Genomic DNA, 14,416 nt, shown 5'->3' with positions numbered 1-14,416 from the left:
CCGGGCGGGAGGAGGGATTCGAGGAAGAGAGGAGGCGGGGTCTGTGGCTTCGGTGCGGGAGATCGGGAGTCGACCGGGAGAGGTGAGTCGGGCGGGAGGAGGGAGTCGAGGAAGAGAAGAAGCGAGGTCTGTGGCTTCGAGGCGGGAGATCGGGAGTCGGGCGGGAGAGGCGAGCCGGGTGGGAGGAGGGAGTCGAGGAAGAGAGGAAGCGGGGTCTGTGGCTTTCGGTGAGGGAGATCGGAAGTCGAGCAAAGGACTCAAGTGCAGAAGGAAGGAGTCGGGCGAGAGGAGGAAGAGGCGAGGTGTAGAGACGAGATCGAGCAGGCGTGCTTCGATGTGGAGGGAGGAGAGACGAGCGCGAGTAGAAGAGAGGAGCGAATCAGTCGTCAGTTTCTTCTGCGCGAGGAAGAGGGAGGCGTGATTGAGAAGAGAGCGGGAGAGCTGAATCGTGCCAAGAGGGGGAGCGGAGTCGAATTAATTAAAGGAGCTGGCTCGAGAGCCGTTACTTGGAGCGATTGGCGGGGGGTTGATGTATTCCATAACCAGGGGAGCTTCAATTGGAAAAAAAATCAACACCTGATTATATTCAATTAAGATAAATTTAAATAATTTGTTTGAATTTTAAAATTTAAATTTCAAATTCAGGTGAGCTCGTGCTTAGCCCGTGTTCAGCCCGAGTCCAACCTGAATCGAATTCGAGTCGAACCTGGGCTGAGCACGGGTCAGGCCCGCGCACCGCTAATAAAAAAAAGTGCATCGATATCCGTGTTAGTTTCTCGCGCGCGAAACCATAACGATATGGGTGTCCTTCCTAGCTAAAGTCGTGTGATCCATTTTGTTATCTGGGGTCATTGTATGACGACTTCAAATCCAAGTTGAATATGATTGATATCTATGCTTCAACTTAAAGGGAAGTATTTATAAGTCAATAATCTTAATTAAAATATTTAATAATATTTCATTCGACTGAGCTTAAACCAACCATTACAAAAATAAATCTAAACTTTCCATAAAAGCATAATTGATCTGAAATATATCTTTTAAGTCAGGGGTCAACATAGCTAAATTCATCTCGTGATCACCATGTACAAGATCACTCCTCGATCGCAGTAACCATTTGTTATCAGCTCGAGTCCCACCACACACTTGCTCTCCATCTCGCCTACTTAAGCTCGCTCTTATAGCTCATGCTCAAATCGCGCACCAAAACCTGTACAAAACCCACGAGCATCACTCTTACACTGTTAGGCCGAAATCTTTGAGTGCTCTCTCGATCACATCTGCCCTTTATCTCCTTTCTTGCAATAATATTGGTTTGTCCTTTTATTTTGGTTGCTTGTTATCCAGTCGTTGATCTCATGTTGCTAGATATATGCTCTAGCTCTGGCTCTACCGCCAATATGGACTTAATTTTTTCGCTCGCTCTCTCCTTATATTGCACTGTCGTCTCTCCTTGCTTGCTCCGACTCCTCCCCCTTTGTCTCCCCTCTTCAGCTAATAGAACTGACTCCTTGTCTTTGTCAAACTAGCTTCGAGGGTATTGCCTCATTCCATAGAGGTGCTTTCGCAGTTGATACACTTGTCTCCTGCAAGAACTGGAGCCAAAGCCTAGAGGTAGGAACATGTACGCCTCCTCTGTGAGATCGCCTTTAAGGAAGAAATTCTTTACATCCAGTTGGAGTAAGGGCTAATCCAAATTCACAGCAAGAGATACCATGACCCGAATGGCTTTGGCAAGTTCACGTGGGTGACAGTTGTGCTCACAGATAATGATCTACCAGCCTTGGAATCTCTAAAAGCCATCCTCGCCATATCCTTTGAAATGAAGGAATTGGGATCTTCGATACTTCTTAAGCATGGAAGTTGCCAGATATACTCAAGGCATTTGTCTTTCTCAATACAAATATGTGATGAGTCTATTGATAGAGACCAACCTACTTTGCAAACCAATGGCTATTCCAATCGACCTTAATGAGAAATTGGTTGATGTTCCCAATACTGTTCCTGTGAACAAGACAAACTACTAACGCCTTATGGGAAAACTCATTTCTCGCCAATACGCGTCTCGATATTTGTCACATGGTAGGTATTGAAAGTCAGTCCATGCATGACCCTTATGAGTACCATCTCACAGTTGTCTATCAGATTTTTCACTACTTAAAAGACAGCAGGCTTAAGCTTTGTTGTTCTCGTGCCATATCTCTTGTTCTATTGCATTTTATACTGATGTTGATTGAGTCGGGCCCGTCCAAGATTGGCGATCTACCTCGAGGTATTACTCATTCGTTTGTCACCAGGAAAGACAAGAAACCGTCGGTGTTTGCCCGAAGCAGTGTAGAAGCCGAGTTTCATTCCATGTCCTTGAGAATCTATGAAGCGCTCTAGTTAAACATTATGCTTCGCGAATTACATATGTTGGTCTCTGCTCCTCTACAATTGTTTTGTGATAATTAAGCTGCAATTAGCATTGCTCGTAATCCGATCCAGCAAGATCGCACCAAGCACGTCGAGGTTGGCCGTCACTTAGTCAAAGATAAGCTCGATTCCGGAGAGATTTGTGTTTTAGTGATCTCATCCAATGGTCAAATCGCAGATATCCTCACAAAAAACCTTCTTCTGTTGTTGTATGACGACTTCAAATCCAAGTTGAATATGATTGACATCTATGCTTCAACTTGAGGGGGATTATTTATAAGTCAATAATCTTAATTAAAATATTTAACAATTTTTCATCTGATTGAGCTTAAACCTACCATTACAAATAAATCTAAACTTTCAATAAAAGCATAATTGATCTGAAATATATCTTTTTAAGTCACGGGTCAGCATAGCTAAATTCATCTCGTGATCACCATGTACAGGATCACTCCTCGATCGCAGTAGCCATTCGTTATCAACTCGAGTCCCACCGCACACTTGCTCTCTCGCTCTTATAGATCATGCTCGAATCGCCCACCAAAACCTGTACAAAGCACACGAGCATCGCTCTTGCACTGCTAGGTCAAAATCTTTGTGTGCTCTCTCGATCACATCTACCCTTTATCTCCCTTCTTGCAATAATATTGGTCTATTCTTTTATTTTGGTTACTTGTTATCTAGTCGTTGATCTGATGTTGCTAGGTATATGCTCTAGCTCTCGCTTGACCGCCAATATGGTCTTAATCTTTCGCCCTCTCTCTCCTTATATTGCACTATCGTCTCCCCCTGCTTGCTCCGACTCCTCCCCCTTTGTCTCCCCTCTTCAGCTAATAGAACTGACTCCTTGTGTTTGTCTCCTGCTGCTCGTTTCATTTTTCTCGTTGCTTCATCTCCACTTTCTTCGCTCTCTAATAATATGGAACCAACATTAATCAGATTCAAATTTCTGAGGCAACTTAGTGCAAAATAAAACCACCTTGGCATAATTACTGGTCAAACCACTTATTAAACATCTAAAGCGGTGTTTGAAATGAAGCCAAGTAAATCAAATTAAATAAACTAAGGGATTTTTTTTATTTTATTTTATAAATCACATTCCTTGATATGAGCAAGCATTTTCATATATTGTTTGGCAGAATTCTCAACATATAAGCAGAATATACCCGAATTTAAATAATTTCATGTCAAACTTAAGACAAATTTTCTCCAAGTTTCTCTTTACAAAAAGAGCAATAATGAGAACAAAGAAAAGAATTTATTAGAAAGCAACGGAAGATCTCCTAGTCTCTTTTTACAAAAAGAGCAATAATGGGAACAAAGAAAAGAATTAATAAAAAAACAAGAGAAGATCAATATATTGCTGGCAAAATTCTGTACACAAAAACCAAAATAAAAATAAGGATCTTTTTTGTCATAATGGAGTGTTGCCCACAGCCATTCTTTGATGTAAAGTTTTTTGCATTAGATGCAGATTTTTATGGAGTAGTCCATGTTAAGGCTTTGTTGTTGTTTGTTAGTCTCCATGTTAAGTTGTTTGCACTGCATGCGAGTTTGTATGGATGTTGCTTATCCAGAATTTCCAGCTTTTCAAACTACAAATGAGCTAGAATGAAAATTTAAAGAAAAAAAATTATACCTAATATTTTTTCTATATAATGCAACTGAATTAGATCAAAATTAGACATCTTAAAGGACAGGTAATCTCGCACAGTGTTTAGAAATGGTACTTATTTGCTACTTACATAGACCTGACTTACTTGAGAAGAACGATATGCATAAAGTTGTTAAGAAACGTGAGAAGTTGGCATTTACAACTAAAAACAAATGTGAGAAGTTGACATTTACAACTAAAATTACACTTCGAAAGGCACTATACAGTCAATAATCTCAAAACTTCAAGGAAAAAGCCTGGAAAAAGCTCAGCAAAATTTGAAGAATAAGGACTTATAAAAGATAATAGTTGCTAAAACACAACGTAATTTAGTGATAAGAGAAAATACGTTTCGAGCATACGGAAAACCTAGCTGCTCACCCTCCTCATGTTAGATTTCTGAAAACCAGATCTTCTGAAAGATTCGTATCGACTCATTTGCTCTGGGGAAAATTGAGCTAAAATTGCCCTGAAAAAAGGAGAGAGAAGAAAAAAACTTTCTCAAACAGAACTTATAAGAAAACCCTGAAATAATTACAAAAACCTATTGAAAATTGGCATCTTCAAATTTATATTAAATCCACCAAAAATACCAAGAAAAAATTATCAACACTTTGAAAAGTTAAGTAAGCTCTTATCAAGAAAAGAATGCAACTCAATTAGTGCCATTTCATTTTAATTCAATAAATATCATTTCATTGCTGTTCCCAAACCTGAGTAAGCAAGTTTGAAGATTGATGTTAGGCTATCAAGTAATAGTAAACTTGTTTTAGCATTTATGAAATTAACACAATTTTGAAATTTGCTAGGAAGTTCTTGACAAGAGATGTGCTACAACCTAACTACATTTTGGCAAAAAGTGGGTACGCATTTGCAGAGATGTTGAAAGCAACTAATACTACAGCCATCTTCATATCGGTGAAAATTGGGCATGTGTTGATTAGTACACTACAACTTCAAATGTTTGTAATTAAATGTGGGCAATTGTTAATTAGGTATATAATTAAGATTAAATTCTCTACATGAAATTTAAAGAAATTGGAAGGAAAAATGATAAAAGTGGGCACAATGATTCAAAGAAGAATCAATATAAATCTTGTAAAATAAAAGAGAATGAGAAAAATCTAGGGCCATATGGAAATACTATAAGCTATTCAACGTTGTAGGGATTAAAAAAATAATATCATAGGTATAATAATAGATAGAGAGTTGAACGATAAAATCATTGAGGCAAATAAGCTCAGTGATAGGGTGACCGTTGTTAAGGTACATAAAAATGAGGGTATTATAAATGTGTTTAATTCATAAACTCTTCACATTGAGGTTAGAAGATAACTTAGTAAATTAATTTTGAAAAGATTAATGAGTTGCTACAATATAAACTTGAGGAAGAGGTGAAGTGACTTAAATGGTTATATAGGTTTTAGCAGAATGGGATATAAGAGGATTCGTGCTAGTAATGAAATAAGAGATAAATATACTATTGAAGCTATACTTGGTGACAGGATAGAAATGACTTTAAAATAGTTAAAAAAAATTTAAGAAATAAGAAAAGCTCTTAGTTACTTAAAAAAGTGGAGCCATAATAAAGTAAGAAACATCTTTTACTTTAAGAAAAAAAATCCTTTTGCAACTATTATTAAGGTGATTCCACGAGAAAGTTTATCAGCACAATACAAAGTAATACTTATGGATATATATCTTAGGAATATAAATAAAACAACCAAAATCAATAATTGACATCAGATAAAAAAGAAAGAAAGGCAAATTTTTAAAAATGCGAAATGAACCTAATAGTAAATTATATTATAGATTAATCTAAATAAGTGTAGTGAATTTAGCTCTAAAGATGATACAAAAGATAAAATGTTGAGTCGACATGAGATATCTACAGAGATTCAAGAGCTGGGATGATAATAGAGTACTTTTGTTACAAACCTTTTCAATAAAATCATGAGACTAAGATGAAGCCAAAAGATAAAATAAAAATTACTTTGGTATAAATATTTAAAAACAAGGAAGATAATTGGAGTTATGGTATTTATATAAAAAATCAAAATAATGAGTTATACAATGAAATGTTGAAATAGAATAATGGAACAAATATAATAATAAAAAAAAACTGCATAGGTATCATAGAAGTAATATAGTTTTATATAAGGAAGATCTACAACTACATGAAGTCTTTGGCAAAAAAAATGTGAAAAATAAATATAAAGCAAAATAAAATCACCATACAGCCTTCCTTGATCATGAGAAAGCATAAAATCATGTATCTTGAGAATTAATTTGTTGTGCATTATAAAATTTGTGTGTCAAATGTATGTGAAATTATCAAGTATATGTATAATGAATCATTGACTAGTATTAAAAGCAATTAAAGAGCGACCAAAAAGATTCCTAACCCTAATAGGCCTACATCAAGAATCAATATTAAATCCATATATTCTTATATTGGTCATGGAGATGCTTAGGGAAAATATACAAAGGTATTTTGGTGCTTGTTTTTATTGCAGATAGCATAGCTCTAATCGGTAAGAGCTCCGTCAAAATAATGAATCATTTGAACATAATAAAAAACGTTTTGTAATTAAAGGGACTAGTATTATTAGAACTAAGGCCTAGAAAATGATACAATTTTAGGTATGATGTTAAAACTGTCAACTAATCTTTTTACAAAATAAATTAATATGTAAGTGTGACAAATTTAAATAATTTGAATCTATATTACAGAAAAATAGAATTTATACGCAGATATATCTTGTAAAATTAAGAATGGGTCAATGAAATAGAAAAGTATCTAAGAATATATTATGATAAAAGGATATCATGAGAATTTAAAGGAAAACTTTCTAAGAGTATAATTAAGTTTGATATATCATATCAAGCTAAATATTGAGAAACAGAAAAATTTAATAAACAAGGTAAGCATACTATAAATGATAATATAATTCTGAATAAGGAATTAAGAAAAGATTATTTTATATGGATGGTTAAAGAAGCATCCATTGAAGATAAGATAGATTGCTCAGAGCATAATTGGGGTAATTTAGGCATGTATAATGAACATCCATTGAAGATAAGATAGATTGCTCCGAGCATAATTGGGGTAATTTAGGCATGTATAATGAAGGGTATTAGATTCATTAATAAGGAGAGCACACAAAGTAAAATGTCAAACAAATAGAAAAAAATCAAACGTAACATGAATATAATTATGCAAAATAAGTGCAGTACTTACTAAAGATTGGTGAAGAATGATGATTCATAAATCTAACTCTGATTAATGTGTGGGATGTGGCTAATGATGATGATATAAACATATAAATTAGGATAAAAGAAAAAGGAAGAAACAAATCTACATTAATGCTATGAGCACTTACTTTTATAAGTCAAATGTAAGATTTCTAAATCCTCACGAGTTTCAAAATAAGTATTTAACGTGTATTGCAAATGATGCGTTAAATAGAAATATGCAGCAGTCGATTACTAAGAGTTAAGAAAAAAATTCTTGAAAATAAGGTTAAAGATTGTGCGATAAATTAATACAAGAAGCCGCAATATATATATTTTTTTAAAAAGCCCAAGGTAATTATATTAAAGAGAAAAGGGTACCGATTGGTTGTATGAGTGGACCCAAATAGACACCCAACACATACGGTACAACACACACAAAAAGAAAAAAAGGAAAATTAAAACCCAAAAGAAAATGGTACATAAAAGATCAACCAGGTCGACCCACTTTAGTTCTGCCTCTGCCTCTAGTTCTCGAAAAGGAACCAACTAATAGATTGGTGAGGTGGGTACTATTGCCCAAAGTAACCAGAGTATCATCCATTAGATTTCTCAGCTCAAGTAGATCTTCATTCTCCTTCTTCCTCATGGAAGTGTAGACCTGTCATTCCTCATCCGAAGATTGTTGCTCATCGGATGAGGTGATAGTGTTGCAGTAGAAAGATTGCCAACAGTTATGCCCACAAGTGTATGTGAAGTAAGAGTTGTCGCCTCTACCGCTGCTACTTTCTGGAGAGCTGCAAGGATCTCTTGATTCTCAGTCCGTGTAGGTAATTGTCCATTATTATTTTCAATAGGGTTTAAAAGTGTAGGTTGCCGCTGCTACTTCCTGGAGAGCTGCAAGGATCTCCTGATTCTCAGTCCGTGTAGGTAATGGTCCATTATTATTTTCAATAGGGTTTAAAAGTGTAGGTTGCTCAGCAGGGCCATCCAGCTTCTCATCGATCGCAGAAACAATATTTTCAAGGGGAGGGTCCATAAGAGCAATAGAATCAGACTCCAAATTCTATCCTGTGGTAGTTTTCTCTCAAAATGGAACAAATATATCCTTAGATCCATCTTATTCACTTGATCTTTAGATTTCAAATTAGGATGAAGCTTCTGGCGTTTATCAAGTGTATGCCCAAATATCTTACAATGAGAACAATAAGGAGTTATATGCTCCATGATGATTTGTTGTCAATATTCATTATGCATTGTGCCCAATCAGACTTCAGTAACATTATGCAACATAATATTTCTTTCTACAAGTATTCTGGCCACAAAATGTTTGGTAAGGTTGAAAGTGGGTAGATCTAGTTTCATAGGGTCTCTAAGTATGACATCAATAAAGTAAAAAAACTAATGATGAAAAAAGTACAGCTTGAGACCAGGTAGACTAAACCATACCGGTACAGTAGGCGGTTCATGATTGGGGTCAAAATCAGGAGATCACTTAAGTAGTTTCATTGATTTACCAGCAATATTAATATATTTTTTTGGAGAAGATCCGAGTGTAGTCTTCAGGTGGGTATCCCCACTGAAATTTTCCGATGAAAGCAAACTTGAATTTGGCAGTAAGGGTTGAAATTTCTGACTCAGAGCAAAAAAAGTGTTGTTTTATCATTTTTCCTGTTTGTATTCTTAATAAAGGGACAGTCACCTGTACTATCACAATTCTCCTTATAACTTTGTAGTCTTCAGGTGGGTATCCCCACTGAAATTTTTCGATGAAAGCAAACTTGAATTTGTCAGTAAGGGTTGAAATTTCTGACTCAGAGCAAAAAAAGTGTTATTTTATCATTTTTCCTGCTTGTATTCTTAATAAAGGGGCAGCCACCTGTACCATCACAATTCTCCTTATAACTTGAAGTGAAGACAACTGTCATCTCCCCCTGAGAATTACCCACAACGTGGGCATTTTATCATTTTTCCTGCTTGTATTCTTAATAAAGGGGCAGCCACCTGTACCATCACAATTCTCCTTATAACTTGAAGTGAAGACAACTGTCATCTCCCCCTGAGGATTACCCACAATGTGGGCAAATGAGGTTTTGCTAGGTTCAACCGAAGGAGAAAGCTCCATCACAGCAGTAAGAAAGCCCAGCAATTGGTCGGGGCGAAGCAGTGCAACAAAAGAAGGCAGGAACCGCAGACCGCAGATGACGGATGCAAAGAACTCGCAGCTCGACAGAGTCCAAACCGAAGCCGCGCAAACTACAGCGCGAAGGAGGAGACAACTCCACAGAAGCGAAGACGCCTAGGCAGGAAGACGCCGCAGAAGAAAAAAGACGGCGCAAAAGCAGAAAAGAACCACAGTACGAAAGAGAATACGACGATCGCAAAGGAGCAGAAAGTCCTTCATCATCGTCGAGTACGAGAACAGCGTCGTCGAGCATGAGAGGATGGATTAATCATTGAATTTTCTTTTGGCAAAATGTCTGATACCATTCTATGGCTCCTAGAAGGTATTTGGGAAGTGGATTTCACATAAAGGTAGTTGTGGAATAGAAAGAGAATGCTAATATGTAGGGTTTACGATATTTAAAAGGGATTACATGATAAAGCTGTTGTTGCACAGCAAGTACAACATCATAGGCGGCTGTCAGGGATGCAAATAACAGAGATAACTCTAAATCGATAGCGTTCGTGGGGCGAGGAAATTTCATACAGATACACCACTTGCAAAAGAAAGAGGATGCAACACTACAGAGAGCGAAATTTAGAGAAACATCTCTCAAATACATAAATTCAACAAATTGAAAATCCAAACAGCCCTACTACAACACATAAAATTTCCGAATAGAAAATACCTAATCGGAAAATAGGAAATAGGAAAGAACCTAAATGAAAATAAATAAAAGGCAAAACTTTCATAAAATAGCTAAATAAATAAAAAATACGTCCAACTCGGATTCATTCTATCGCTAAAGCCACGAGTAGCAAGAACGAAAGTTGCACAAGCCGTGTATTGTGGAAGTTCGACATCGGGGAGGTAGATTTGCGAAACTTCCGTGGATTCGGAGGACTCTGCGAAATCTTGCAGAACGAGAGAAAGACAAGATGCTCTCGTATCAACGTCGCATTATAGATAAGCTTAATTTCTCTATATGAACCTTTTTTGTAATGGAATGAAAAACAAAAAGACAACTATCACATGGCTTTAAACACGCTTCCTTCCAAAAGCAAGTGAAGCCCATAACTGCTAGAACAATCAGCGGTCCTTATGTGAAATATCAATTGGATAGATAATTCAAACAAGCATAATAAGTCCATCACACCATTCTTCAAGATGAACAAAAAAAATAAAAAAATAACGATGAAAGCTCCTTCAAGTGGTAGATAGCCACAACTCATATGCAAATACGCATGGTGTGATAGTAACTTTAACATGGTACCACAATTATTTTGAAATTCAAATAGGGACCTTTTATAGGTTAGTATTTAATGCTAGTGCAAATAAATATAATAGAGAAATAAAGTGATATTAGTGTATAATTGGTTATTATGAGTCCTAGAAGGTCTTAAAGCTCTATACATACTTCCTCTTCGGGGGTATTATGCAATCAAATGAAATGAACCAAGGGGAAGACTTGGGTTGTCTCAAGTTTCTAGAGGCAATGGTGTTGCCTGTAGGTTATAAATGTTTTCATGAAAAGTGCTTCAGCAACAAAATCTGGAAGAAAATGTGGTTGTGGAACGGCATCAATAGCTCTCATTTATAGGCAACAATGCCAATTCATTCCAAAATTAGGAAGGGTTCATAAGAACAATAAGTGAGTTTGAAAGTGTTTATTCCTTGCTAAACTTTGTCAATAAAGTTTCAATTTAACTAATACTAACTCACCAACCTCAAACTCCAAGTCTCTACACTTCTTATTTGCTTAGTATTTCATGCAATATCTTGTGCAGTTTAAAATTTCCTTGATGTAACAAAGATCATCGCCTCATTGTTACAAATTTTACTTGATGTAACAAAGATCATTCGCTTGTCGTTATAAAAGTTATCCAATGAGTCCAGCATAGATGTGTTGTCAATATATGGTTAAATTGGTGACTGGAGTCAGCTATAAAGTGCTTGAAATGGAGAAATATAGATCAAGGTGTTGAAGGCCTTATAAAGGAATCGCACCCATGGTATGAATTATGTCCACTACTTAGGGTCCATTACAAAACAACACAGATATTCTTTGAGACAATATGATTCCCCATTCGCCCCACCCATGCCATCAACAGTTTTTGAAAAGAATTTTGGTGGAACAGTTATATTGCCTGTAAGAAGGGGTGCCACCGTATGTGTTGGCAAAAAAATAAGAGGATTGGTTGTTACCTCCATCTCCACCGTGAGAGGAAGTATGGTTAGATGGTCGCCCACCTCTTATAATTTTGTCTTTATTTTTACCTACCTTTCAAGATCTAAAAAATTTTGCATGGACCATGCTTGAATGCCATTGTATTTGATGCACCATTGAGGACAAGTTGGTTTTAAAAAGAGTCAGCAATGATAGGAACTATAATAGACAGTTTTTAGTATTTAACTCCAGCTCCAACAATTGCAATCGGTAGCTAAAGTAATGTTGATGTCGAATAGGGTACTAATGATCCCTCTAGGGCGTAGTATGCAATCAAATAAAATGAACTAAGCGCCTTTGCCACTAGATTCTGCTTCTCCCTCCTCAATTTCCCATTTAATGCAGTTCCCAAGAAACCAAAATTGCTGTCCTTCCACTTGTTCAACAGGTGCGCATCAGATTCCTTGTATGTTTTCCATCCTACCAGTTAAACCTAAAATTGCTTTCCTCATACAAGCCTTCATGTTTAAAAGTTTATGCTTTTGGAATTAGAATAAGATTGCAAGAAAATTCATGTTTGTGGCATAGCATGCAATTCCTTCAGAGAATTTACAAAAAGCAAATAAAATGAAATAAGTAGGTATAAAGAAAAGTGTATAGCTTACTGCATTTTTGCGATCTTGTCGGGATCACCCGTGGAGGGAAATTTTCTCAGCTCAACGTCCATGTTTTCCTCCTCCTCCTCTTCTTCATCCTCCTTTCCTTTCCCCCCTATCGCGTTAGAAGCATTAGCCGCAGTTGAGGGATCAGCGGCCAACTGCTGTGAACGCGTTAGAAACGTTGGCCGCAGTTGAGGGATCAGCGGCCAACTGCTGTGAACCGGGACCGGGGGCACCCTCCTCATCTTCACCTTCCACCACAGGAGCTTCCTCCTCCGGCAGAGGCAGAGGAGATGCCGGCGGTGAATCCTGCTCCTCGTAAGCGGCCTCGAATGGGTCCTTCATTTTCTTTTAAATCCAAAAACTGCTCGGTGGGACGTTTTGCATCCTGCCAAAAGGTAGAAAAATCATTTTAGATTCTACAATTTTATATAGCCAGAACTCCTCTTCTATTCACACGCTGCAATCCGTCAATGGCTTGGCCAGCGAGCTCCCGTCGCAACTTACCCTCTTCTTTCTCTCTTCTTTGACGGACACTGGAAGGAACTGAACCAGAAGGGAAAACGAGGGCTTTCGATTTCAAGTACGTTGCAGCAAGCAAGGTTATGAACGGTATTTATAATTTATTATATGGGAAGAGTTTGTAATCTTATGATATTATTATGCAATTACTAATATTTAATTAAAAAATATGTCAGTTAAAAGGAGCCATTAGAGTGGAGTTTGGTAAATTTTGGGATTGGATAAATCCTAGAATAAGGTCAATTTGCACTAAATTTTGGATTTAGTAATCTCACAATTGGACAGATTTAAGAGGATTTAGGGAAGTAAAAGAAAGTCATGTACATTCTTGTTGCACTTCGACATTCTTGTTGCACTTCGTGTCTCATTCACCAAGCCTCTAAAATTTCTTCACAAATGTTACTGGACAGCCTTCATCCTCCACTCCTGTCACCTTCGGTCAGGGATTTCCATCCTCCACTGCTGTTAAGTTCGATGTCCTCTATATGTGTTCATCATTGCAACTACAAGCAAACGAGTTGAATTTTTATTTCAATTTGATTCTTTTCTTAATGTTGCGAGTTTTTTTTAAGTCTTTTTGAAGGTTGATCTTCATTGGCAAATGTGTTGTGTTGGTCCAAGATCACATACCAAGCTAATGTTGTATTTTTTTGGGTGATTATTTTACCATTTCAAGCCTAAAGAAGAGGAAAAGGTTTTTGTTATATTCATGATATTCTCAATTATGATTCCATGTATCTGTTATATTGTATCACTAACCATGTTATTCCCTTGACATCATTTCATTTAAGTTATTTTTAATGATGCATCTTTGTTTGATATAGTTGTGGGCAAATGGATGTGCCAAGTCTTGCTTGTGAATGTCATTCTGTGAAAGACTGTTTCTTTGTTTGCCTAGTTTTTTCTGCAGCAACATTTAATTTCATAGTTTTCAACCTACACAACATGTTTTTGTACTAAAACTTGGAATTTTGTTTGTTTGTATAGTATTTTATCATTCTTCATGATTGTTTTTTTCATAAATGTTATACAGTGAGTCGATTGCTAGCACTGTGATTTCGTTCATTTGAAAAGTAATCATGCCACACTTCTCGAATACCATAATTATTATGTAATGTCCTCTATTTTTATAACAGATAAAAGCTTCTTGAAGGTGTCATATACAAAAAAATAGGAGTAAGGATCTATTTGATAAGACATATTTAAAATTTATAAAAATCTTATTCAGATACTCAAATTTTACATATTTTACCAAAATATATACATAGTGGTTCGATTGACTTGTAAGCAATCACTAATTTAAGTTGTTTTACTTAGAAATAAGATATCTTGACCCATATGACAATACTTGAAGATTATTGATTCAAAACATCAATTATAAAGTAAATTCCTTTGGTGCGGGCAGGAAACAATCATATGACCTTAACATTAACTCACATGATCTTTACTAATTAAACTAGTTAGTGCCTACATTAAATTTAGGGTAATTTACATACATATAGCGGTGTAAACGAGCCAAAGTGTTCGGCTCGTTTATATTTCGAGCTCAAAAAGTGTGTTCGTGTTCGGCTCCCTTTCTTTAACGGGCCCACACCAGGTGG

The 14,416-nt window shown here is 36.5% G+C and overlaps 1 protein-coding gene across 1 annotated transcript in view; it reads right to left on the bottom strand.

The window, feature by feature from the left end:
- Positions 1 to 12,880, bottom strand: part of LOC110021904 (transcription initiation factor TFIID subunit 11-like) — a 26,763-nt gene extending 13,883 nt beyond the window's left edge. Inside the window, 4 exon segments of the mRNA XM_020720612.1 lie at positions 4,451 to 4,538; positions 12,300 to 12,511; positions 12,513 to 12,681; positions 12,801 to 12,880. Coding sequence (XP_020576271.1) covers positions 4,451 to 4,538; positions 12,300 to 12,511; positions 12,513 to 12,638 — 426 coding nt within the window. The 5' untranslated portion in view covers positions 12,639 to 12,681; positions 12,801 to 12,880.
- Between the last annotated feature and the right edge of the window lie 1,536 nt (positions 12,881 to 14,416).

Source organism: Phalaenopsis equestris, unplaced genomic scaffold, assembly GCF_001263595.1.
Source record: "Phalaenopsis equestris unplaced genomic scaffold, ASM126359v1 Scaffold000151, whole genome shotgun sequence".
Taxonomy (NCBI): Eukaryota; Viridiplantae; Streptophyta; class Magnoliopsida; order Asparagales; family Orchidaceae; genus Phalaenopsis; species Phalaenopsis equestris.
Note: the sequence above shows the minus strand (reverse complement) of the source record. Positions and strands in the feature narration are given on the sequence as shown.